Source organism: Heterodontus francisci, chromosome 25, assembly GCF_036365525.1.
Source record: "Heterodontus francisci isolate sHetFra1 chromosome 25, sHetFra1.hap1, whole genome shotgun sequence".
Classification (NCBI taxonomy): Eukaryota; Metazoa; Chordata; class Chondrichthyes; order Heterodontiformes; family Heterodontidae; genus Heterodontus; species Heterodontus francisci.
This window is the reverse complement of record NC_090395.1, coordinates 74,300,983-74,328,387: the sequence shown is the minus strand read 5'-3', so window position 1 is coordinate 74,328,387 and position 27,405 is coordinate 74,300,983. Positions and strand designations below refer to the sequence as shown.

At 43.2% G+C, this 27,405-nt stretch overlaps 1 protein-coding gene across 2 annotated transcripts in view; it reads left to right on the top strand.

The window, feature by feature from the left end:
* Positions 1-16,557, top strand: part of LOC137383997 (lysine-specific demethylase 9-like) — an 85,608-nt gene extending 69,051 nt beyond the window's left edge. The window contains exons 4-8 of one of the 2 annotated variants that reach the window (XM_068057523.1): positions 3,582-3,724; positions 3,813-3,980; positions 5,149-5,257; positions 7,765-8,122; positions 14,630-16,557. In XM_068057523.1, the coding sequence (XP_067913624.1) occupies positions 3,582-3,724; positions 3,813-3,980; positions 5,149-5,257; positions 7,765-8,121 (777 nt within the window). In that variant the 3' untranslated portion in view covers position 8,122; positions 14,630-16,557. Of the gene's footprint in view, positions 1-3,581; positions 3,725-3,812; positions 3,981-5,148; positions 5,258-7,764 lie in introns of both variants that reach the window. The other variant, XM_068057522.1, reaches the window with a different exon arrangement.
* The last annotated feature ends 10,848 nt before the right edge of the window (positions 16,558-27,405 follow it).

The following is a 27,405-nucleotide window of genomic DNA, read 5'->3' as shown; positions in this document are numbered from 1 at the left end:
AGGGAGGTTCTGCTTGGGGATTATGAGCAGCTAGGGGCTAAATTAAAAAGCAGAACCACAAAGGTGATAATCTCTGGATTACTACCTCAGCCACGAGCAAATTGGCATTGGGTAAGTAAGATTAGACAGTTAAATGCATGGCTGAAAGACTGATGTGGGAGAAATAGGTTTCGGTTCATGGGGCACTGGCACCAGTAATAGGGAAAGTGGCAGCTGTACCATTAGGACGGTCTTCACCTGAACCATGCTGGGGCTGGTGTTCTGGTGAGTCATATAACTAGAGCAGTAGAGAGCGCTTTAAACTCCATAGTGGGGGTGAGGGGTCAAGTCAGGGGAAATGTAAATTAAAGGGAACGGACAAGGCAATAATGCAGGGTAGCGACATGGGTAATAACCAGAGTGTAGCAGGAAGAAACAGAATGTAAAAACTTCAAAGCACCAGCAGATAAGGCCAGAGTTTTTTTTTAATGTAAAAAGGCAGAATTAAAGCCTCTGTTTCTGTATGTGCGCAGCATTCGTAACAAATTGGAAGAATTGTTAGCACAGATAGAAATAAATATGTGAGACCTGATAGCCATTACAGAGATGTGATTGCAAGGTGACCATGGCTTGGATCTGAATATTCAAGGGTATTTGACATTTGGAAGGACAGGAAGTTAGGAAAAGCTGGTGGGGTAACTCTGTTAATTAAGGGTAAGATTAGTATGGTAGTAAGAGATGACCTTAGTTCAAAAGATCAAGATGTAGAACCAGATAAGAAATAGCAAAGGAAAGAAGCCACTTGTAGTTTGTAGATCCCCTAACAGCTACACTGTAGGACAAAGTATACAGAAAGAAATAATGGGGACTTGTAAGAAAGGTACTGCGATAATCATGGGTGATTTTAATCTACATATAGATTGGACGAATCAGATTGGCAAAGGTAGCCTGGAAGATGAGTTCATAGAGTGTATTCGGGACAATTTCTTAGAGCAGTACATTTTCATGCCGACCAGGGAGCAAGTCATTCTAGACCTGGTAATGTGCAATGAGACAGGATTAATTAATGATCTGATAGTAAAGGAGCCTCAAGGCAAAAGTGATCATAATATGATAGAATTTCACATTCAGTTTGAGAGTGAGAAGTGTGGGTCTAAAACTAGTGTTTTAAACTTAAATAAAGGCAATTTCAAGAGTAAGATGACAGAGTTGGCTGAAGTGAACTGGGAAATTAGGTTAAAAGATACAACAGGAGAGAAACGGTGGCAGACATTTAAGGAGATATTTCATAACTCACAGCGAATATTTATTCCAGTGAGAAAGACTCTAGGAGAAGGATGCACCATCCGTGGTTAACTAAGGAAGTTAGATGGAATCAAATTGAAAGAAAAAGCGTAGAATTCTGTGAAGATTAGTGGTAGATCAGAAGATTGGACAGATTTTAAAAACCAGCAAAGAATGACTTAAAGGGAGAAATTAGTGTATGAGAAAAAGCCACCTAGAAATATAAAAACAGTAAGAGTTTCTAAAAGTATTCAAAAAAAGAGTAACTCAAGTGAGCGTTGGTCCTCTAGAGAGTGAGTCTGAGGAGTTAATTGTGGGTAACAAGGAAATGGTGGAAGTGTTGAACGGGTATTTTGTTGGTCTTCACTGTAGAAAGCACAAAAAAATCCCAAAGATCCTTGAAAAATAAGGTAAAAGGGAGGGAAGAACTTAAAACAATCACAATCACCAGGGAAAAGGTACTGGAAAAACTTAGAGCTAAAGGCTGGCAAGTCCTCATGACCTGATGGCCTGCATCCTAAGGTCTTAAATGAAGTGGCTGCAGAGATAGCAGATGCATTAGTTGCGATCTTCCAAAATTCCCTAGATTCTTGAAAGGTCCCAGTGTATTGGAAAATAGCTAATGTAACACCTCGATTCAAGAAAGGAGGAAGACAGAAAGCAGGACACTATAGGCCAGTTAGCCTAACATCTGTCATAGAAAATGCTAGAAACCATTATTAAGGAGATTGTAGTAGGACATGTAGAAAATCATAATGCAATCAGGCAGAGTCAACAAGGCTTTGTGAAAGAGAAATCGTGTTTGACTAATTTGAGAGTTCTTTGAGGAAGTAACAAGCAACGTGGATAAAGGGGAACCTGTGACTGTGGCGTACTCGGATTTCCACAAGGCATTCAATAAGGTGCCACATCAAAAGTTACGACACAAAATAAGAGTTCATGGTGTAAGGGGTAACATAATAGAATGGGTAGATTGTTTAGCTAACAGGAAGCAGAGAGTAAGGATAAATGGGTCATTTTTGGGTTGGCAGGATGTGACTAGTGGAGTGCCATAGGGATCCGTGTTGGGGCCTCATCTGTTTACAATTTGCATCAGTGACTTAAATGAAGGGTAGCTAAATTTACAGATGACACAAAGATAGATAGGAAGTTAATAAAAGCAAAACACTGCGGATGCTGGAAATTTAAAATAAAAACAGAAAGTGCTGGAAATGCTCAACCTGAAACGTCAACTCTGTTGCGCTCTCCGCAAATGCTGCCAGACCTGCTGAGTATTTCCAGCATTTTGTTTTTATTAGGAAGTTAAGTTGTCAAGAGGGCATAAAGAGTCTACAAAGGGATATAGATAGGTTAAGTGAATGGGAAAACATTTGGCAGCTGGAGTATAAAGTGGGAAAATGTGAACTTGTCCACTTTGGCAGGAAGAATGGAAAAGCAGAATATTATTTAAATGGAGAGAGATTGCAGAACTCTGGGGTACAGAGGGATCTGGATGTCCTGGTACATGAATCACAAAGTTAGTATGCAGGTACAGTAAGTGATTAGGAAGGCAAATAGAATGTTGTCATTTATTGCAAGGCAAACAGAATATAAAAGTAGGAAAGTTTTGTTGCAGCTGTATCAGGCCTTGGTGAGACCACATCTGGAGTACTGTATAGTTTTGGTCTCCTTACGTAAAGGATAAAATTGCATTAGAAGCAGTTCAGGGAAGGTTCACTCGACTGATTCCTGGGATGAAGGGGTTATCTTATGAGGAGAGATTGAACAGGTTGAGCCTATACCCATTGGAATTTAGAAGAATGAGAGGTAATCTTGTTGAAACATATAAGATCCTGAGGGGACTTGACAGGGTGGATACTGGAAGGATGTTTCCACTTATGGGCAGGACTAGAGGTAGGGGACACAGTTTAAAAATATGGGGTCTCCCATTTAAGACAGATAAAAAAAAATTCTCTAAAGGTCTTCAGTCTGTGGAATTCTCATCCTCAGAAAGCAATATATTCAAGGCTGAGTTAGATTCTTGATAGACAAGGGTGTTAAGTGTTATGGGGGGCAGATGGGAAAGTGGAGTTGAGGCCACATTCAAATTAGCTATGATATCTTTTTTTTAAAAACTCGTTCATGAGGTCTGGACGTCACTGGCTAGGCCAGCATTTATTGACCATACCTAATTGCCCTTGAGAAGGTGGTGGTGAGCTGCCTTGTATCAAATGGCTCGAGGGGCCAAATGGCCTACTTCTGCTAATTCGTATGTTTGTATGATTTAGACACTGGAGCCCCAAATTATTGAGTGATGTTTGGTGTTTCTCTTTAATCAGATGACGTTGCCATGGGGCACCCTGTCCAACCTACAACTGCATTGCCGGTCGCAGAGTGATGATGGCCCCATTATGTGGGTGAGGCCTGGCGAGCAGATGATTCCGACTGCAGACATGCCAAAGTCCCCCTTCAAGAGACGACGGTAGGAAGCCACTTGAAATGTATCTTATTTTGAGAGGCTTTTGAATACGCAGTGAGCTTGGCTCATGACTGTTTCCATTCTTGCGCAGGTCAATGAACGAAATCAAGAATCTCCAGTATCTACCTCGGGCCAGCGAACCTCGTGAAATACTCTTTGAAGACAGGACGCGAGCCCATGCAGACCATGTGGGCCAAGGCTTTGATTGGAAGAGCACAGCGGCTGTAGGTGTGCTGAAAGCAGTCCAGTACGGAGAGTGGTAAGAAAATTGTAACTTGCATTTACGGCTGACTTTTCATGCACGCATGTATTTATATGTGCATGCACCCACCTCCCTTAAACTCCTCCTTCATATAAACTCCAATCTCCTCAACCAGGCCATCTCATGTGGCCCCTCTATTCTCATCATCTCAATCCATGACAATCTCTGATCATTTTCTTCTTTCCCTTACCATGCACATCCTCCATCCAACCCCATTTCCTTCTACATCTGCCTTGGAAAAAACACTTTCTAGATGGCCTCACCAACGGTGCAGCATGCTCTCAGTGCGGACCCTCCAACAGTGTAGTGCAGTCAATGCGGCCCCTCCGACGGTGCAGCGCGCCTTCAGTGCGGCCTCTCCGACGGTGCAGCATGCTCTCAGTACAGCCCCTCTGACGGTGCTGCGCGCCCCCTCCGACGGTGCAGCGCGCTGTGAGTGCGGGCCCTCCGACGGTGCAGCGCGCTGTGAGTGCGGGCCCTCCGATGGTGCAGCGCGCTGAGTGCGGGCCCTCCGACGGTGCAGCGCTGCAGTGGGAGTGTCAGCCTAGATTTTGTGCTGAAGCCTCTGGAGTGGGACTTGAATCCACAACTTCCAACTCAAAGATGAAAATGGGACCCACTGAGCTATGACTGACATCTTTTAGGTTTTTTGGCAGCTTAGTCGGTGTGTTTACTTGTAAGTCTGATGGTTAAAAGGTTTACAACCCATGTAGTCACAACATTGGATTAGAGTTGATTCCTCCTCTGGGGTGAGTTTGTGTCTCTGGCTTCTGTTTGTTTCTAGGCTATGCCTTTTGAGAGTCCTCCACAGTATTGCATTCCTAATTCATCAAACATCATCTCTGTTCCATTTAACTACTGTTCTATATTTGTTCTACTTTGGGAATATTTTACTGAGTTAACTTTTCGATTGCTAAACTGCTGTCATTGTAGTTTTCTTGAATTCTTAACTAATCTGCTTTTTCTTATGCTCTCCGGTGCACTCTCCCCCAATTGATACTTTGTCCTGAAAGTTATCTCCCCTTTTTTAATGCTGTTTGCTAAAATGGGGCAAACCCATTCCAAATAAAATCTTCGGCCAATCTGGCCTGGCTATCACCTCAAGATTGGAATTGCTTTTAAATCTATTTAACCTAGCCTTAAATTTCTGTTGTTTTCTCGACAGGAGTGACCAGCTTCGGGTAACCAAAGACGTGATCTGCTTTCATGCAGAGGATTTCACGGATGTTGTACAGAGATTACAGTTGGACCTACATGAGCCACCAGTGTCTCAGGTATTGTATTCACTGCTTCCAAGTGTTTTGTGTTAGTTTGCATGTGGAATTGTACGTATATCAAGTATTTATTGCTGGCCATTGGGGCTTTGCTCGTTGAGTAAATGTTTTGGAGGCGGGGTTTCTCCAAACTTTTACCGTGAATTGGAACTAGGTTCAGTTTGCTGAGGAGGATTCACACAGTTGCCCTCTGTGTTCAGCAGAGCCATGGTGTTAAGAGGTTCTTGTGTGGGTCTCGCAGGGATCCCAGATGACTTGGTATTTATACCATATTTATGGGTGGGGAGAGTGAATGCGCTTTTGCCACAGGCAGTGAGAGTTGCAGAACTGTGCATGTTGGCCCAAGTCTACCTGAGTGGCTCTGAAGACAGGGTCTGGTGAGACCAGATGATTTTTTAAATTTGTTGTTGGGATGTTGGGCGTCTGTCACTGGCATAGCCAGTGTTTATTGCCCTTGAAAGTGGTGGTGAACTACCACCTTAAATTCAACTGAGTGGCTTGCTAGGCCATTTCAGAGGGCAGCAAAGAGCCAACCAAATGCTGTTGGTCTGGAGTCACAAATAGACCAGACCAGGTAAAGACAGATTTCCTTCCATAAAGGACATTAGTGAACCAGATAAGTTTTTACAATAATCTGATCGTTTCATCATTACCGATACTATTTAATTCCAAATTTTAATTAATTCATTGAATTTAAATTCCACAGCTGCCATGATGGGATTTGAACTCTTGCCTCCAGATCCTCAGTCCAGTAACATAACCACTATGCTGCTGTAGCCTTACACAAACATTTCTTCTTGCCTCAGGATCTCCCAAGCTAATTTCTCGGGCAGAGTTGAAATTTGTGGTTGTATGAGATGTGGTTCATTTTTGAGATTGGGTTGACCCTGAGGTGTTTGTGTGAGACTGGATTGACATTGGGTTTGTTGCATGAGGCTGTGCCAACCCTTTCTTCACAGATGCTGTCTGACCTGAATATTTCCAACAATTTCTGTTTATATTTCAGATTTATTTCTTCTGTGGTATTTCGCCTTTTGGTTCTCGTGAGGATGACTTGATCCTGGGATGTTTTAGAGAGTTTGGGTTTATTCCAGAGTTTTAAGATGTGAAGTTTTGGGTCCCTTTCTTACTAGAATTATTCTTTTGTCATCTAGCAGCTAACTCTCAGCCCCTGACCCCTTTCAAGTTGTGTGTTACCTGCAGACATGGATGTAGATAAGGTGTTCTAGGGTGATGCTCTGTATAGCTGAGAGATTGAGAGTTGGAGGCCTTGTCCAAATGGCATTTGATGTGCTGCATGTTCTTGGAGGAACTACTTCATTTGGAAATATTGAAAACAGTAGAGAATGAGATGCGATTCGTCAGCTGACTGTGCTTACTAATTTGAATTAATTTCATCAGTAGTGGCAAGAGATGCTGAGATTGAGGAGCTAAGGATTTATCCTGGCACCTACCAGGGTTGTGGTCATTTGATCATTTGTCTATTGTCACTGGAGCTTCTGCGACTGTCCTCACTTCTTTACGGCAGGATTTTGAACCCTGGTGTTGTGTTTGAGACTGCCCATTGTTGCTCTTTCACTAACTTGTTCTGCATTGCAGCATATCCACTACCTGCAGGTTGTGGAAAATGTAGTCTTATCCAAAAATTAGCTCATCTGTCTTTCGATGGCATTTCCTCCATCAAGTTCCCTCCTCCAGGCTCTCATCCACCCAAAGCCATTCGCCCTTTCTTAACCACCACCCAGCACTCAGCATTAACCTATGACAGAATCTCAGAATGTTATAGCACTGGAGGAGGCCATTCAGCCCATCATATCACAGGTAGTACTATCTATTATCATTAAGATAGCAGGTTTAACACCTGACCTGTAATGTTGGGCAGAACTGCTGCCAAAATAAAGGGGAGTTTAATGGTGCTTACCATTAGCAAAGTGTCTGTCATCCGGCAACTTGTGGTGAGGAAGTGATACCCTGTGAATTGCGAATTGCTGCAAGTTGCTGGATGATTTGCACTTCTGCCATTAACTTTGTCAAAACAGGAGCTCACCCTCGCCTTCATGAAGTTGCTGCAATAGCGCATTAATTGCCAGTTGAACACACTGCAGAAAGCTTGGGCACGTATTGAAAAGTTTTTTTCTTTTTTGTCTTTTTTTTTCCTCAATTCCATTTTTCTTTCCCTCTAATTTTCATTCTGTACCCAATTTGACTCAAATTTAACTGATTCTCTTTTCCATAATTCCTCTGTTTCTTTCTCAATCCTTTAAATCCCATTGGTTAAGGAGAGCGACTGATGGTCCCATCGCTCATCAAGGTCCCAGATGCTCTATTACCCTCACGGCACCTTCAGCAGCTTGCAGGGCAAAAAAGTTGTCAAGCTGAAGGTTGTAGGACAAAATCTAACTATCAGGGCACGAGGTGAGATGCCCTACTCGAGCAAATTCTGGGCTGGTGTTTATTGCAAGGGTAAAATACCAGACTAATTTTAATATTTCCCTTTTACTTTTCAGTGTGTGCAATGGGTGGATGAAGCAAAGCTCAACCAATTAAGACGAGAGGGCATCCGCTACTCAAGGATCCAACTCTCGGACAACGACATATACTTTATTCCTCGAAATGTCATACACCAGTTTAAAACTGTGTCTGCCGTTTGCAGCTTAGCCTGGCACATACGCCTGAAGCGATATCACCAGGAGGAACCAGAACCAAACACTGACTCTGACGTCGCTTCTAAGGAAATTAAGACAGAAACTGATGTGAGCTGTTCAGATGATACAATAATAGAGCCTGAGGTCCAGGTCAAGCCGCCAATAATACAGGAAGATCACAGTCGTCACCCCCAAGATCAGCAAGGTTTTCCACAATGACGTGTGTACATACTCGACTTTTTAAATAAATATTTTTTCTTTCTTTTTAAACAGGGATGTGAAGTTTTAGTTTTATAAGTTGGCCGGGATTCAAATTTTAGTGAAGAAGTCGTGCTGTTCCTAAAGTGTGCTTCTTGAATTGCAGTGAAGTTTCAAGCACTCGGCGAGTGAATATCAGCCCTGTTTACACAGATGTGCGATCCACTTGTGGATAGGAATCGGGTCTTTTTAATCTGACCCTTTGGTTGATATACTGAAAAACTAATGCCATACTGATCCTCCAGCCAGTTACAAAGAAACTAGTTCAGAAAGTCGCAGGAGTGCAACCAGTACTACAAACCACCTACTTAACAAAAGGAGTCCACCCCTTTAATTTCTCTAGACTGTTTAAAATGAAGAGTGCCATGCTGTTTGCTGCCATTTCATATTCTATTTGCGTTTAGTTATAAGCAGAAAATTTGCATATGGGCAAAACAGATTCTTTGGAAACCTTTGGAAGATGTGAGCTCTCAGTAATCTCTCATCTTTGTGCCCAATTTTCTCTGCATTGTTCACTAAGGTCCTTAAGGGAGGGAAACTTGCCATAATCACCCTGTATGTGAATTCGGTCCCAGATCAATGTGGTTAATTCTCAACTACCCTCTTAATTGATCTAGCATGCCACTCAGTTGTACGCAACTAGGACAGGCAATAAATGCTGACCTTGCCAGTGTCTTCCACATCCCGAGAATAAACAAAATTTAGAAATCCCATAATTAACAAAACGCTGGGTGTTGCTGCTAGGAGGTTTTTGATTTGTAATTATCCTTTTGGATTTGGCCCAACAAAACCCATTCACCTTTGGGTTGCAAGCGTACAACAAAAATGTAGCATAGCTAAAGGCCCATTTTACCCCAATTGCTGTATCAGTTTTTATAGTCCACATGAGACTCCTCCATTCTTAATTACCTCTGCCGACCTTCTCAGCCCTGGTGCCCCGCGCATCATGATTTCCAGCGCCCGCCAACATCCATGCGATCTTTCAGGTTAGGAAACAAACAGATTTAAAAACAAAAGCCACGGTCAATTTAGGGGAGAAAAATATGGAATATCTGACCCTTTTAGCTGATCAAAACTAGTCCAGGGGAACAAATTTTCCGCTATTTATATGATGATTATTCCGCCTATCTTTTGACTACTGTGATCTCTGCCCCAGCCAGGAACTGGCCCAGCTTTCTTTTGAAAGTGTTCTGTTAGTGCCCGAGTTGGCAGCTTGTCCCGTAGGTTCATGATCCTCTGGGAAACAAGAACTTGCTCATATATATAACCTAGTCCTATCCTTACACAACAAAGCACATGACTGCACCCCTGTCTCTCTCCCAACCTCACCATAATCTATTGCAATGATCATAGTCTCCTCCCAGAGTCTCTGCTTTTGAAAAAGAAACTGACTCCACTTTTTTAAACCTTACTAGGTAACAAAGGTGTTTTAAGATGGGTTCAAACACTACACAGACTTTTGGGGTGTAGATCCCCATACCTTTATTTATTGGAACTGATGGTGACAGCAAATTCAAAAGGTAACTGGATAATTTTTAATTTAAGTTTGAGACCAGCCAGGTGCACGCTGAGGTCTCTTCTAGTCTTGTATGTTGTGGGGTTGATGCTGTTCCTGAGAGGCTAGTTCTAAAGTAGCTGTGTCGTTGTTTTTCAAACTTGGCCCAAATCCCAGAGTGCAGGAATGCATGTGGTCCCTGTTGGGAATCATTGCTGCTGTTCTTGAATAATTTAGTATTTGTTTAACTGAGGTACCAGGTTTAGCTAGTATCCAGCGTCCCAGTCAGTGTTGGCCATGGACTGTGGTGCCATCTGCTGCTGATCTCGCGATGCTAAACTGGCAGTGTTGGCCTAGTTTCTTAAGTTCCATTTACCTCTGCAGTGTTCAAGGTGCAGTATGAGTTACAGTCTGTCATTTGTCACCAAATCCCTTCCCATTTGAAATGAATCATTTGATATTCTGCCAAGTTTCTGCACTAAGATTGGGCAAGAAAGTGGAAAGATGCATTTTTTGGCAGTTTCTCTGGCCCTCTGTTTGAGCATACTGGTTAGGACTGAAATATGACCTTGCTACTTTTTAATTAGCCTGTGCAAATTTGCCTCTTCCCAGCTGTGTTTGGTAACTCATTACTTAGCATTGCCTTAATTGCTGCCTGGTTGAGAGCTTAGATGAAAGGATAGGTATTTAAAACTGATCAGGGGATTTTAAGGGGCCTTCCTGGATGGATAGATTAAGATAGGCCGAATGGCCTCTATGTTGTTTGTAATTGTTAGGAACCTGCCACTGTATGGGAACCGATGAAACTCAATGCAGCGTTGTGACTCTGGAGGAAAATACAGACTGGAGTGAATAGGCAGATGACCCATGTCCATCCAAGATTTGTATACTGTTCCTATATTCTGGGGAGGGCTCACTGTTCTATATTCTGGGTAGGCTCTCTCTCTCTCATTAAAAGCTGCCACACACAATCAATCTCTTTCTATCTTCTTCCCCCTCCCCCCAAACAATTAATCTTTCATCAATGTGGCTTTGATCATAGTTTCTTCTCTCTGTACTTAACATTATGCTGTCCCTTTTTCAGCTCCCTTTATCTGTGTTGAAACCGAGACTCTGCACTGTCTCTTGAACCAGGGTCTTTCAGGGATGATATCAGGAAGCATTCTTACCAAGGGTAGTGGAAATCTGGAACACTCTTCCCCCAATAAACTGTTGAGGCTGGGGGTCAATTGAAAGTCTCAAAACTGTGTTTGTTAGATTTTCTTTCAGACAAGGTTATTCAGGGTTATGGCACCAAAGTGGGTAAATGGAGTTAAGGTACAAATCAGCTATGATCTAATTAAATGGCAGGACAGACTCGAGGGGCTGAATGGGCTCCTTCTGTTGCTATTTCCGACTCAGACTCACTCTTTCCCAGCGCCTCAGAACATAGGAATTGCAAGCCAACAAAAAGACTAGTTTGCTTCTGAGCATCCAGATAGCCACATGAAACAACGATAATGGAGTTGTTGACTAATCAGTGAACAATCTCTTATCAATTAGTCTACAACAGAGCCAGACATGTGACGAAAACCCCCAGTGGTGGAGAGCTTGGAGAACTATATACAGCTGACCATTGCTAATTTATCTTGTCGTCTCTCCGTTTCAGTCCAGTCCTGGCTGCACTGAGCATTGGCCCTTCCAGCTAGATTTCTTAAATCACAAATAGACCACAAGGTGCAGAATAAACACTGAGCCAATCACTGTAAAGACCAAGAAATTGTGAGGGGGAGGCATTAAAATATCATTCGTTGCAGCCCACTGGCACGTTTCGTTTTGTTTCTTTTGTGATAATTTAATAATTAACCAGGCCCAGCTTTTGTGTTGTGTAGAAAATATCCTAAGCTGCAGAGCACATGACCCTCCCTCCTCTCCCCACACAGACAAACTCGTAACGAGCAGCGTTAGACTCGAGTGTGAACACACCCTGAAAGTTTAGGGAGGGTGGGGGGGGGCTCCTTATTTTTAACAGCGGTGTTTCTGTTTCCGGGTCTTTCTCCCTCCAGTGAGTGTCGGACTCTTACTCACCCGATCCTGTGATTGCTGCCCTGAGACAGTGGCTCGTTTCATTTAAGGAACTGACCACTTCAGAATTAGCAACTTTTCTATTTTTAAATATTCGACCTAATATCCACTCAAAATTCCAAGGGATTCTAATGAGATTAAATCAGGAGGAACTGTTTCCACTGGCTGGCGGGTCGGTTAATCAAGGTCGCAAATTTAAGGTGTATAACAAAAGAGATAAAAAGGAAGATGAAAAAGAATTACATTATTTTTATGCAGCGATTTGTGATCTGGAACACGTTGCCTGAAAGGGCAGTGGAAGCAGATTCAGTAATAACTTTCAAAAGGGAATTGGATAAATACTTGCTGGGGAATAATTTGCAGGGTGATGGGGAGATTTTTGGGCATTAAGGGAATGGAGGGATATGGGGAAAGTGTGGAAAAGTGCTGTTGAAGTGGAAGATCTTATTGCATGGCATAGCGGGGTCAAGGGACCGTTTGACCTGATCCTGTTCCTATTTCTTAAGCTCCTGTGAAAGGACAAGGCACGATGGGCCGAATGTTCTCCTTTTGTGCTGTATCATTCTGAGACGGTTACAATTCCTACATTATAACAGTGACTACACTTCAAGAGTACTTCATTGGCTATGAAGCACTTTGTGATGTCCAGAGGTCACAAAAGACGCTATATAAATACAAGTCTGGTTTAGTGTTTAGAGATACAGCACTGAAACAGGCCCTTCGGCCCACCGAGTCTGTGCCGACCATCAACCACCCATTTATACTAATCCTACACTAATCCCATATTCTTACCAAATCCCCACCTGTCCCTATATTTCCCTACCACCTACCTATACTAGTGGCAATTTATAATGGCCAATTTACCTACCAACCTGCAAGTCTTTTGGCTTGTGGGAGGAAACCGGAGCACCCGGAGAAAACCCACGCAGACACAGGGAGAACTTGCAAACTCCACACAGGCAGTACCCAGAATTGAACCCGGGTCGCTGGAGCTGTGAGGCTGCGGTGCTAACCACTGCGCCACTGTGCCTCCCTTCTTCTTTTTATCTTTTCAAGGTTGTTTTTTTAGCGTTGTCTTAGCTTCTCCTCTTGACCTCCTTGCCTTTGAATACCAGTAGGAATGTTCGGCTCCGGGAACAATTGGGCCAGAATCATGTGCTGTCTTAAAACAGCAGCAGAGAGGCAGCTCAATGCACGATCTATACAGAACGCACTTTTTATTTCAGTAATGGACTTGATTTGAATTCAGTTAGAAGCAGCACTCCCCAGCAAAGTTTAAGCACTTGTGGTTGAGCCACAGCTTTTGGAGAAAGCAGAACCAGAGTAGCACAAGATCTTCAGACTGACATGCCAGAGTTCAGGTATTGAAAGTTAAACTGGGCCCGCGTAGAAAGTTTGTGTAACTTACAGGCTAAATTATGGGCACTGGCTGAATAATCTTCGGCTTGTATTCCCTTGACTTTAGAAAGTTAAGGGTGATTTAATTGAGGTATTTAAAATGATAAAATGATTCAGTAGGGTGGATAACAGAAACTATTTCCTCTGGTCAAGAATCCAGAACAAAGGCACGTGATCTTAAAATTAGAACTCAACAATTCAAGAGTGAAATCAGGAAGTACTTTTTCACTCAAAGGGTAATCTGAAACACTCTTCCATAATAAAAACAACTGTGGATACTGGGGATTGACATTTTCAAGACTGAGATCAGTGGATTTTCTTAGCTAAGAGTATGAAGTGATTTGGACTGAAGGTGGGTAAAGTTGAGCTACAGACCAGCCTTCGTTAAATTGACTGGTGGAACAGGCTTGAAGGACTGAATGGCCTACTGCTGCTCTTATGTTCACTGACATCTGGAGAAGTTTAAAGATGGGGTCATGTACTTGCATTGTTCTGTGGACATGTAATTTGCATTAAAGGATTAGAAAGGAACGTGCATTTAAATAGCACCTTTCACAACGTCAGAACATCCTAAGTGCTTAATAACCAATTAAACATCCTTGAAATGTACTTACTCTAGTGACCTGGAGAAGGTCTAGCAAAAAAAAAACTGCTTTAAATACCCTGTAGGTGGAAACTTTCCAGGCCTTCTGAAGTGGTTACACCTCATGTCAGAATAAATAGATCAACTGATGACAAGATGAGGAAGAAGCCATTCAGCTCATTCACTTTAGCTCAGCATTTTAGTATCCAGCTGTCCCATATTCCATGAGACCCTAACAAGTGCCACCAGTTTCCCCATGCATGGTTCTTGGACAGTCAACTCAAACCAACCTGCCCAGACTAGCTAAATAGGCCAGTTTTCAGTGGTTCACCGTGTATGCTTGGCATGCAGCTGGCTGCATATCTGCTGCACTTGGGGAATCCTGGTGGCACTACCATGATAATATGCATTTTCAAATTACTCCAAGCTTTTTTCCTTCTGTCACCCTACCTGGCAGTTGTCTGCTAGGAACACAGGAACAGGAGTAGGCCATTCAGCCCCTCCACCTTGTTCTACCTGTATGGCGAAGGGCTACCCAACACGGGACCCATTTATGTACACCTTTCATCTTGAAACTGTCTGTCCATTTACACTTCCTATATTGCCTTGGCTACTGCCTAAATCACCTGTAAATTTGACTGTTTTCTAAATCTCAAGTTGAACCAAGTTGAAAGCAGTGGGTGACCAATCCCCAGGGAACCTCACTCTACGATCACTTTCCCCAATATTGCTCTCCCAATCAGTGAATCATTTGCTTCCTTCAGTATATTCCCTGTCTGATTCCATTCAGTGAATCATTGATCCCATTGCAGTAAAATGGGCAGTTAATTATTACAGAGACATAAACGAGAGCTTAACAGATGGCAAAATCTGATTTTAAACCTGTAGAATTTAATCTAACAATAAAACGATGTAATCTGTGTGAACAGGGCTCCCAAGCAGTGAGCACTTGCCAACATGATGGACAGCCTTTATACTGAAGAATAATTTCATCCTCCAGACACACAGGGAGGTAGGAATTCAACAAACCGGTTCTCCGATTTTTAACGAGAGGGGCTGTGTGCATTGTCTTGTCCCGAAGATGATTTTTAAAGCTTAAACCTGGTCGTTCAAAGTAAAAATTGCTTCCCAGGCACTTGTATTTTCTATTCACTTTACTGTATTTGTAATTTTTTATCCATTTATATTCGTAAGTTGTTTTAAAACAAAGTATGGCTCCTTTAAGATATTGTAATATCGTAGCTTGCAGGAGAATTCCTTCAGGTTTATCTTAATTTACCAATAGTCAGCATTATTGAAATGCCTCGGTGTATCTAGCAGTAATTTATGAAGACATCTACTTTATTTTTGAACATTTCTATCAGTGTAGCAGAGTTAATGCCCTGAAGGGTGTTGTATTTTTGTATTTCTGTTGAGTATATTTACATTAATGTAAACTTTTCAGCCAGTCTGCATGCTTTATTGACATCATTGGCTTATAAATCTTCAGAATACTGTGACACGGTGTCACACTGCAAGTGTGTTCGTTTGTTCTTGGGGGTCAGTGCACTGTCACATTGTACATACATCTCCCATTGTCAGGACCCAAGAAAGCTCAACACAACTTCACACTGCACGTGGGGCTTTCCAGTGGGAGTGTGGGAGAGGTAGGCAGTAGTGCACCGCCTGCCCATTATACACTCTACACGCTACACATTCACTTCAATCTGCTACAATCTATATTAAGGCCCCTTCCCCACTTCCAAAGTTGATTGTTCCACTTTCTAAGTGTGCTTGCTCATTTTAGACTGCAAGACTATTAACTAAGAGACAAGGCGAGGAGGGCTCGGTTGCTGTTGACCAGGTTCTGTTTGAGAACCTGTTGAGTATTGAATGCTCACAATCGACTGCAAAAATGTCAATGATACTGGATATCATTAGAGATGGGATGGAGGATCTACTGATGGGGTTCGTTGAGTGAGACACTATGACATGAAGATCAAGGGAGTGCTCTGGTTGAGTTGCTGGTCTGCTGTGGCAGTGATAGCAATATTCCAGTTGGCCTCAGAACCCATCAGACAGGTGGGGGAATAAATCTCTCAGGACTCCTGCTTATCCAGTGCCATCTGTTGGAAAGTGTGCTCTCCACGGTAGGGTCACAAGGGAGCAATGGCCTCCTTGCTCTGATCCGCCGGAAGTTGGGAAAGCCTTAAAAGAACAGATGTGATTTCTCAATAAACTGAGAATGGCTAAGCCACTTCTCATCTTTTGATGCAGTGGTACATTTACAATCCTCTGAGTGCTCAGTCCCCACCCTCAACCCGCAGCACCCCAGAAGACTTTCATTTCACCCGCCCTGTACGAATGGAAATGAAAGGAGCGATTGTGCTCCATGCAAACTTCGATGTCTGATTCTTGTTACCTCATTTTGTGGACAGATAGCTACTTGTACTGACAATGTAAAGTACTGCTCGAAACAAACACACGATCACACGACTCTGTGCAAAGCCACTGGTGCACTGAGAAAACTATTCATGAGAAGCTTACCTACAAATAAGATTTCAGAATGTCATTTGCTTGGGAAGGAAGCTTTACTTTGCTTGGGCTTAGTTCTATAGCAAACCCTATAAATCCTTGTCTCACCGAAGGATGTAATAACTTTTTAATGACGCAGAGTGTGAGCAGATGGTACATTTTAAGATAAATAAACCTCTACGTGATATTAATCCTTTGCTCAGTGAATTTCTTTAGCTCACTATATGAAGCATGTTTTAACCTTTTAAAATGTTGCTTTGTAAGATTTTAAATTTGAGTGCGCAGATGGAATACATAGAACATTTTTCTTTGAAGTATTTTTTTAAATAAACTGGAAAATGTGCTGACGTTGTCCTTTTTTGAATTGTGATTTTCAGATGTGAGGGGGTGGTATTTTGCATAGAATTTACAGCACAGAAACAGGCCATTCGGCCTGTCTGGTCTGTGCTAGTGTTGAACAACGCAAGCCTCCTCCCACCTTCCTTCATCTTACCCTTTCACTCTCTTCTATTCTTTTCTCCCTTATTTGTTTACTTAGCTTCCCCTTAAATGCATCGCTGCAATTTGCCTCAAAGACTTCTTGTAGCAAGTTCCACATTCTAACCTCTGAGTCAAGACGTTTCTCCTGAACTCCTTACTGGATTTATTAGTGACTATCTTATATTTATGGCCCCTAGTTTTGGATTGTTCCACAAGTAGAAACATATCTACGTTTATTGGAGTCTTTGCATACACTCCATAATGCTATTGGTTTTTATGCACACTGGGCAACTGTGAGGAAAACCTGGTTAAATGTTCTTTTGGTGATAATCCAATGAACTGCAACAGAGATTGTGCTCAGTGCCCTGTGCTGCATGTGCTTGTTAGATAGGGAAGCATGGGAGTGAGGAGGAGATTTGTTTTTGGATAACAGCATATTGCATCTTCAATATCTCAATACACTTTAAATATAACTGATTACTTTAAAATGCAGTGACTGTTATCAAGGCAAATGTAGCAGCCAATTTACAGGCAGTGAGTTCCCATAAAGAGCAATGAGAGAGATGGCCAGTTGCTCAATATATCTCCCAGTCCCTGTCCTTCCACCCCCCTCCCGGTCCCTGTACTTCCTCCACCACCCCCAGTCCCTGTCCTTCCACACCCACACCCCCCCCCCCCCCCCCACCCCAGTCACTGTCCTCCACCCTGGGGCCCAGTCCCTCTCCTCCTCTCTCCACAACACCCCCCCCCCTCCCCCTCCCAGGGCCCAGTTCCTCTCCTCCTCTCTCGCCCACCCCCCCCCCCCCCCCCAAGGGCCCAGTCCCTCTCCTCCTCTTCCCCCCCCAACCCGGGGCACAGCCCCTCTCTTTGTCCCCCGCAACCTCGGACCCAGTCCCTGTCTTTCCCCCTCCCCCCACTCACCCCCGGTCTCTGTCCCTTTGTCCACTCCTGCACCCCTGAGGGAGGAATGTTGATTGGGATCTGTGCTCTTTCTATAATGTCTTTCAACATTCAAACGTACCTTTAAAACTGGCAGGCAGGAACTCAATTTACTGTCCCACGCAAAGGATGGCACAACAATAATTGCATTTATATAGCACCTGTAATGTAGTAAAACACCCCAAAACACTTCCTTCTGTCAATGCAGTATGCCATCAGGTCCATCAACCTCGATTGCAGTCCTCTTAATGTTGTTTAATTTCAGTTACCTAATTAACGCAATTTTCTAACACTAAATTCCTGATGTTACATTACTTAATTCAAATGATCTGATTTAAATGCCTTTAGCACAAAAATTGCTTGTCAGCTTAAACCCGGGAGTGGGACTTGAACCCGAGGTGAGTATTGCATAACTGAACCTGTAGCCTTTTAGAACTGAACAAATAAAAACTGGGAATTACCTAACTGGCTTCAAGCTCTGTGTAAAGGTAAATGTGATCAAATCTCCTGGCTGTGATGTAATTGGATTTACAGACAATTGGTTACTATAAATATAGATTAGCTTCCCAGTGGGTGTAATAGTCCAGTAATAGATGTTGAAATAAGGGTTAAATAGATTGCCTGGTGCAGACACTGGAAAGTAGCAGGAGACTGCATTAGTACACAGCACTACCTGGGAAGTAATGATTGTAGTCACGCACAGCACAGTGCTCCTAAATACCAGCGTTTAATATTGACCTTTGCAGTTCCAGTTGCAATTGCCTGTGTTTACCATTCTCTGTACTAAGTCAGCGCTAGTATAGACTGGGCAGCACTGAAGTAATGGAAAGGAATGATCAATCAGAACCTGGACGGCACTACAATGAGATTGCATTGTGTATGGTACTTGTACTGAACTGTTCACAATTGGTATTGTAAGGTCATTACAACTAATTACTCACTTTATGGCTGGATTCGTGACTGCGCACAGACCCAATACAGGTTACGAGTGTTTTGTTCAATTATCAGGTAAGTGTGTTAAATATTAAACACACAGACACCAATATGCTTCTACTTAAGAAAGGCGATAGGAAACAGCTGTTCAGATCTTGAACCCCGGACCGCAGTAGCTCAGTTGCCGCGGCGCTGTTACTTGACATGAGTCTAGACTTCTTGGAGTGCATGCTGAGGGTCTCAAGACTTTTCTTGGGTCTACCCTTGTGCTGTATTAGGTAAAAATTAATTTACCATCAAGCCAAACTGATTAATTTACACCAAAGCAGGGTAACAATTTAGTTTTAGCCAACCTGATTGATTTACCATTAAGCAGGAGATCCAAAGTCCACACCTTTAGCTAACATGGTTAATCACATTTCCTTATCTTTGCTATTGTCTGTCTTCCTACAGGTCAGCAGACGAAAATGCTTATCCAGGTTTTCAATCAGCCAAAGGTCAGACTATTCCAATACAAGTTCTTAGAACAGCTTGGCATTTTCTTTCCATTGTCCCTATACATCGGAATCTGACGTTGATTTAATTAATTAAAATCGTGCCTTGCCTCTTGGCATTTCCTGAATCCATAATTCCATATTAACCTACATATTCCTACAGTATTTTTTGAGTATTGCTGAAAATAAAGACATGTTATCAAAGCTTTTAGTCTTGCACTCATCAGGACAATCCGCAAGAATAACCATTGTAAAGGAAGAAAACAACTTACACTGCATGAGAAGAACGTGCTGATTGGTTGGCAAGTGAACTCTGATTGGTAGAGGCGTTGCCATGGAAAATGCGCCAGTTTACGCTGACTGGCAGTTAACTGCCAAGCTTTGTTTGAAATTTAAACCAGGCAGCTTGACTCTAGTCAAGGCATTGCCCTGAGGAATGAACCAGTGAATGGCTGTCACTTATTTTGTTCAGCTGAAACAGGTGCAATGTTTGTACATATTAGATTAGATTAGAGATACAGCACTGAAACAGGCCCTTCGGCCCACCGAGTCTGTGCCGAACATCAACCACCCATTTTATACTAATCCCACACTAATCCCATATTGCCAACAAACATCCCCACCTGTCCCTATATTTCCCTACCACCTACCTATACTAGTGACAATTTATAATGGCCAATTTACCTATCAACCTGCAAGTCTTTTGGCTTGTGGGAGGAAACCGGAGCACCCGGAGAAAACCCACGCAGGGAGAACTTGCAAACTCCACACAGGCAGTACCCGGAATCGAACCCGGGTCCCTGGAGCTGTGAGGCTGCGGTGCTCGCCACTGTGCCGCCCTAAATATTCTTTCTGTCTGCAAAGAACAGGACCCTGTGTATTAATATATGTAGCTTCCAGCATGTGCAAATGCACCACACTGCGAGCCCTACTGTCAATCTTAACTCCCTCTACACTGTCACATCCTTACACTTAAGTAAGTTCAAGGTAAGATTAATAAGACGTTACAGGAGGGCATTTAGAAAAATTCAAGGTAATCAGGCAGAGTCAACATGGTTTTATGAAAGGGAAATCATGTTTAACCAATTTATTGGAGTTATTTGAGGGAGTTACATGTGCTGTGGATGAAGGGGAACCGGTGGATGTACTTAAATTTCCAGAAGGCATTTGATAAGGTGCCACATCAAAGGTTATTGCAAAAAATAAAAGCTCCTGGTGTAGGGGGTGACATATTGACATGGATAGAAGATTGGCTCGCTAACAGGAATCGGTCGGCATAAATGGGTCATTTTCTGGTTGGCAAGATGTAATGAGTGGTGTGCCACAGGGATCTGTGCTGGAGCCTCAACTTTTTACAATTTATATAAATGACTTAGATGAAGGGACCGAAGGTAGGTTTGCTAAATTTGCTGATGACACAAAGATTGGTAGGAAAGTAGCTTGTGAAGAGGACATAAGGAAGCTACAAAGGGATATCGATAGATTAAGTGAGTGGGCAAAGACCTGGCAAATGGAGTGTAATGTGGAAAATGTGAAATTGTCCACTTTGGCAGGAAGAATAAAAAAGAAGCATATTATCTAAATGGTGAGAGATTGCATAGCTCTGAGATGCAGAGGGATCTGGGTGTCCTAGTGCATGAATCACAAAAGGTTAGTATGCAGGTACAGCAAGTAATTAGGAAAGCTAATAGAATGTTATCGTTTATCGCGAGGGGAATGGAATACAAAAGTAGGGAGGTTTTGCTTCAGCTATACATGGCATTGGTGAGACCACATCTGGAGTACTGTGTACAGTATTGGTCTCCTTATTTAAGGAAGGATGTAAATGTGTTGGAGGCAGTACAGAGAAGGTTTACTAGACTGATATCTGGAATGGCGGGCTATCTTATGAGGAAAGATTGGACAGGCTAGGCTTGTATCTGCTGGAATTTTGAAGATTAAGAGGTGATTTGATTGAAACATAAGATCCTGAGTTGTCTTGACAGGGTGGATGTGGAAAGGATGTTTCCTATTGTGGGAGAATCTCAAACTAGGGGTCACTGTTTAAAAATAAGGTGTTGCCCATTTAAGACAGAGATGAGGAGAATTTTTTTCTCAGAGGATCGTGAGTCTTTGGAATTCTCTTCCTCAAAAGGCAGTGGAAGCAGAGTCTTTGAATATTTTTAAGGCAGATGTAGATTCTTGATAAGCAAGGGGGTGAAAGGTTATTGGGTGTAGGCGGGAATGTGGAGTTGAGGTTACAATCAGATCAGCCATGATCTTATTGAATGGTGGAGCAGGCTCGAGGGGCTGAGTGGCCTACTCCTGCTCCTAATTCGTATGTTCGTTTGTGTCAGGGATCAGACAGTCTTTATCGGGAGGGTTAGTTGATTTTTCCTAGCTCATCTAATTGTTTTCCAAAACAAGTCCACAATCTCTCTTCACTCTGGCTAAACTGTGCATCACTGACTAATTAATGCGTCTAACTCATTAATCTTTCATTTCTGGTATCAGTGGCAGCATGTCATCATTTCCCAGGAGCTGGACAGCTTTTTTTTCTGGTTAATACTTGGATTTTATCTCTATCTCCTGTTGGATAAACTTCAGTTCCTGTGATGCTTTTCATGGAAACAATAAAATATTTCTCTCCGCCCTCACAAGAAAACCATGTGTGTCGTGAAACGTGCAGACACCCAGCTACTAACAGCTTCAACACAGGACCAAAAATTAACAGTAATTACAAGGCATTGTCACAGAAGGGCAGCAATGAGCACTGTAAATACAGTCAAAGCTACTTGAACTTAGAGGAAGAATTGCATTTATATAGCACCTTTTACAACCTCAGGGCATCCCAAAGTGCTTTACAGCTAATGAAGCACTTTTACAGTGTAGTCATTGTAGTAATGTAAGAAATGCAGCAACCAATTTGCGCGCAGCAACCAATTTGCGCACAGCAAGCTCTCACAGATAGCAATGAGCTCATGACCAGATAATTTGTTTTGGTAATGCTTGAGGGATAAATATTGGCCAGGACTGCCCTGCTTTTCAAAATAATGCTGTGAAATCTTTGACATCCACCTGAGAGGTTAGATGGGATCTCAGTTTAATGTCTCATCTGAAAGAGGGCATCTCCGGCAGTGCAGCACTCCCTCAGTACTGCACTGGGAATGTTGGTCAAGATTATGGGTTCAAGTCTCTGGAGTGGGAATTGAACCCATGACTGTCTAATTCAGAGGCGAGAGTGCCTGCCACGAAGCCATGGCTGACGTTAAACCTGTCATGTTAGCATCAAGAAAAAGACAGGTTAATGTTACAGATGTGGCCCTTCCTCAGTTTTTTTCCCCTCTTAGTGTTGCTAACGGAACTGCCTCTTGATGCAGTTGCTGTTTTTATTGCCGATTTCTGGTGTTTGCAGTTTTTTTTGCCTGCTTCCTATCTAACCTGACTCTGTGCCTGGTGAAACCAAATCCCATTTTGTTCACACACTCATGTTCTGAATTGCTAATCTCAGTAGACAGTCTTCCTGAACTGCCTACTTTTACCTCTTGTACTAAAATTCACGCAAAAACAACAGGCTGAAGATCTGGTCATTCGCTTTCACACCAATGGATAGTAATTTTGATTAGAGTTACTGAGTGAAGGAAGGGACGGGTTTAGAGCACAGCTGCACATTGGTGCCAACAGCTGGATTTTAAAGTTTGTGCAGAATACTACAACAACTTGCATTTACACAGCACCTTTAATGTAGTAAAACATCCCAAGGTGTATCACAGGAGCATTATCAAACAAAATTTGACACTTAAGGAGAGATCAGGACAGGTAACCAAAAACTTGGTCAAAGAGATAGGGTGTAAGTATCGTCTTAATGAGAGGGATAGGTTGAGGGAGGGAGTTCCAGAGCTTAGGGCCCAAGCAGCTGAAGGCACGGCCATTAATGGTGGAGCGATTAAAATCGGGGATGCGCAAGAGGCCAGAATTGGAGGAGTGCAGATATCTCTGAGGGTTGTGGAGCTGAGGCGATTACAGAGATAGGGAGGGGCGAGGCCATGGAGGGATTTGAAAACAAAGATGAGAATTTTTAAATCGAGGCATTGCTGGACCAGAAGCTGGTGTAGGTCAGCGAAGACGGGCTGATGGTGAACGGGACTTGGTGCGAGTTAGGAAATGGAGTTTTGGATGTTTTGCATGAGCTCAAGTTTATGGAAGCTGAACGATGTGAGGTTGGCCAGGAGACCATTGGAATCATTGAGCCTGGAAGTTATAGTTTATACAGAGTAAACCCAGCTACTTCTCCCTTCATGTGATCTTTCCACTTGTGAATCTTGTCCAAGGTCTTCTCTCGCCTCTCCTCTTACATTTTGAAAGGATTTGGGAATCTCAGCATGGCTTCTGGAAAAGAGTATCCCATGTCAGCAACCAGCTTGGATTTTTTGGGACAACGTAATAAAATTGGTAGATCTGAGCGATGCAGTCGACATTGTGTACCTCAACTTTCATAAAGGCTTTGACAATGTTCCACATGAGAGCAGGATTCAGTCCGTGTGATTAACGGGTTCATTTCAGGAATTAAGTATGGAACATGTTGCATTGTTTCAGGTAGAAGGTAGAAAGGGTTCTGATGAAAGATCACAGACCTGAAACATTAACTCTGTTTCTCTCTGCACAGAAGATGCCAGACCTGCTGAGTATTTCCAGTACTTTCTGTTCTCATTTCAGAAGGTCGTTATTGGTGGCAGTGATGCTGTATTAACACTGGTCAGCATCCTCCTGTGTGGGCAACATTGGCAAGGCCAGCATTTATTGCCCATCCCTTAGTTGCCCCTTATACAACTGATTAGCTTGCTGGGCTACCTCAGAGGGTCACCCATGTTGGTGTGGAACTGGAGTCACGCATAGGCCCAGAGCAGGTAAGGACAAGTTTCCTTCTCCAAAAGCACATTAGTGAAGCAGTTTAGTTTTTACAACAATCCAGCAGTTTCTTGGATCCTGATCCCGCAGTTTGATGATTGTTGTTCTTCACCTTGCTATTGAGGATCTGGATAGGGCATCGAAGAAATGATTGGGGATGACACAAAGATGTCTGTGGGTAGGGGAGTCTGCATTCAGGGCACTACTGTAATTAACTCGAGACAAATCAAAAACTGTAGGGAAATAATAGTTGGTGATTTCAACTACCCCAATATCAACTGGGATACAAACAGTGTGAAGGACACAGAGGGGACAAATTCTTGAACTGCGTTCAAGAGAACTTTTTAGGCCAGCACGTAACAACCCCAATGAGAGAGGGTGCAATTCTAGATTTAGTCTTCAGTAATGAAGCTGAGTAAGTGGATGAAGTAACAGTGGGTGACCATTTTGGAGATAGTGGCCATAATACAGTTAGTTTTAGCATAATCATGGAAAAGGACAAAGATAAAACAGGAGTAAAAGTTCTAAATTGGGGGAAGGCAAATTTTAAGAAACTGAGAGGTGACCTGGTGAAAGTAGACTGGATACAGCTACTTGAAGGAAAATCAGTGGCAAACCAGTGGGAGGCATTCAAAAGCGAGATACTACAGTCACAGTGTAGGCATGTCCCCACATGGTACTGCCAAATCTAGAGCCCCCTGGTTATCTAGAAGATTACAGGGTAAGATAAAGCAGAAAAAGAAAGCTTATGACGATCACAAAAATCTTCATACTTTAGAAAGCCTAGAGGAGTATAGAAAGTGCAGGGGGGAAGTAAAAAAGGAAATTAGAAAAGCAAAGAGAGGACATGAAAAATTATTGGCAGGTAAAATCAAGGAAAACCTGAAGGTGTTTTATCAGTACATTTAGAGCAAGAGGATAACTAAGGAAAGGGTAGGGCCTATCAGAGATGTACAAGGGAACTTATGCGTGGATGCAGAAGATGTGGGCAGGGTTCTTAATCAGTTTTTTGTCTGTCTTCACAAAGGAGAGGGTTGATTCGGGCACTGTCGTTAAAGAGGAGGAGTGTGAAATATTAGATATGATCAGCATAAAGAGAGAGGAAGTACTAGAGGACCTGACATCCTTGAAAGTGGATAAATCGCCAGGGCCGGATGGATTGCATCCCAGGTTAAAGGAAGCCAGGGAGCAAATGGCAGATGCGCTGAGGATCATCTTCAAATCCTCACTAGATACAGGAGAGCTACCAGACGATTGGAGGTCTGCAAACGTTGTACCATTGTTTAAAAAGGGTGCGAGGAATAGGCCTCAGTGGTGGGTAAATTATTAGAATCTATTCTGAGGGACAGGATAAACTGCCACTTAGAAAGGCACGGATTAATCAGGGATAGTCAGCATGGATTTGTTAAGGGAAGGTCATGTCTTACTACCTTGATTGAGTTTTTTGAGGAAGTAACAGAAGGATTGATGAGGGTAGTGCAGTGGATGTGGTCTACTTAGATTTTAGTAAGCCTTTTGATAAGGTCCTGCATGACAAACTGGTCAGTAAAATGAAAGCGCATGGGATACAGGAGAATGTGGCAGGTTGGATCCAGAATTGGCTCAGGGCCAGGAAACAAAGGGTAGTAGTCGAAGGATGTTTCTGTGAATGGAAAGCTGTTTCCAGTGGAATTCCATAGGGCTCAGTGTTGGGTTCCTTGCTGTTTGTACTTTCTATTAATGATTCGGACTGAAATGTGGGAGGCATGATTGGGAAATTTGCTGATGACTCAAAAATTGGCCATGTAGTTGATAGTGAAGAGGATAGCTGTAGACTCCAGAATGATATCAATGGTTTGGTTGAGTGGGCAGAAAAGTGGCAAATAGAATTTAATCCAGAGAAGTGTGAGGTAATGCATTTGGGGAAGGCAAATAAAGCGAGGGAATACACAATAAACAGGAGGATATTGAGAGGGGTAGAAGAAGTGAGAGACCTTGGAGTGCATGTCCACAGATCCCTGAAGATGGCAGGACAGGTAGATAGAGTGGTGAAGAAGGCAAATGGAATGCTTTCCTTTATTGGCCGAGGTATAGAATACAAAAGCAGGGATGTGATGCTGGAACTGTATAAAATGCTGGTTAGGCCACAGCTGGAGTATTGTGTACAGTTCTGGTCACCACATTACAGGAAGGACATAATTGCTCTGGAGAGAGTGCAGAGGAGATTTACAAGAATGCTGCCAGGGCTTGAAAGTTGCAGCTATGAGGAAAGATTAGATTGGCTAGGGTTGTTTTCTTTAGAACAGAGGAGGCTGAGGTGTGACTTAATTGAGGTGTACAAAATTATGAGGGGCCTGGAGAGAGTAGACAGGAAGGACCTGATTCTCCGAGTGGAGAGGTCAATTACCAGGGGGCACAGATTTAAGGTGTTTGGTAGAAGGATTAGAGGGGACATGAGAAACCTTTTCACCCAGAGGGTGGTGGGTGTCCGGAATTCACTGCCCGGAACAGTGGTGGAGGCAGATACCCTCAATTCTTTTAAAAGGTACCTGGACATGCACCTGAAGTGCTGTAACCTGCAAGGCTACGGACCAGGTGCTGGAAGGTGGGATCTGATTGGGCGGCTAGTTTTTTCATCTGGACACGATGGGCGGAATGGCCTCCCTCCTTCTGTGCCATAATTTTTCTATGGTTCTATCATATGGGCGCAAATAAAAAGTTGCCTTAAATGTCTTTGAGAAGTTCTGTTCAGCATTTATAAAAATATCAGACATGGAGAAAAAAGATTTATTGGGGAGAGAGCTTAGGTGGATTGGGGGCTCAGCGAGAGGGAGGGAGTTTAGGCAGATTTCGGTGGGGGAGAAGGTTTGGTAGATTGGGCCTTCAGTGGCGTGTTTAACTGGGTTGGATTTTGGGGAGGGTGGGTGTGGGATGGGGGTCCAGTAGATTGGGGATTAGGTGGGCTGGGGTTTTGGGGGCTTTCGGTGGGTTGGTGTTTAGTGGAGGGGTTTAGGTGGGGTTGGGGTTTTAGGAGGTTTAGGCAGGATGGGGTTTTGGGGGTTTAGGCTGGATGGGGTTTAATGGGGGGGTTTAGGCGGGTTGGGGTCTAGTGGGGGGGGGGGGGGTTTAGGCGGGTTGGGTCCAGTGGGGGTGTTTAGGCTGGATGAGGTTTAGTGGGGGGGGTTTAGGCAGGATGGGGGTTTTGATGGGAGGGGGATGGGGGGTAATCGATGCTCTGAGGGTGTGGGTGGTATTGGGATTTTATTGATATTTACTGGAGTTCGGGGCAATCTGAGTGCCGATGAGGGGGAGGGGGGTGCAGAGACATTTTTCGGGCCATGGGGCAGAAATGGGATCTTGCTGTGCCTATTTCCTGAGTTTCATTTCAATGCTGCGGGCCCGGGTTCATTAAATATTCATGAGATGATTAATATTCCGAGTTCATTATATATTCGTGCGCGTATTGAATATTTATGAGC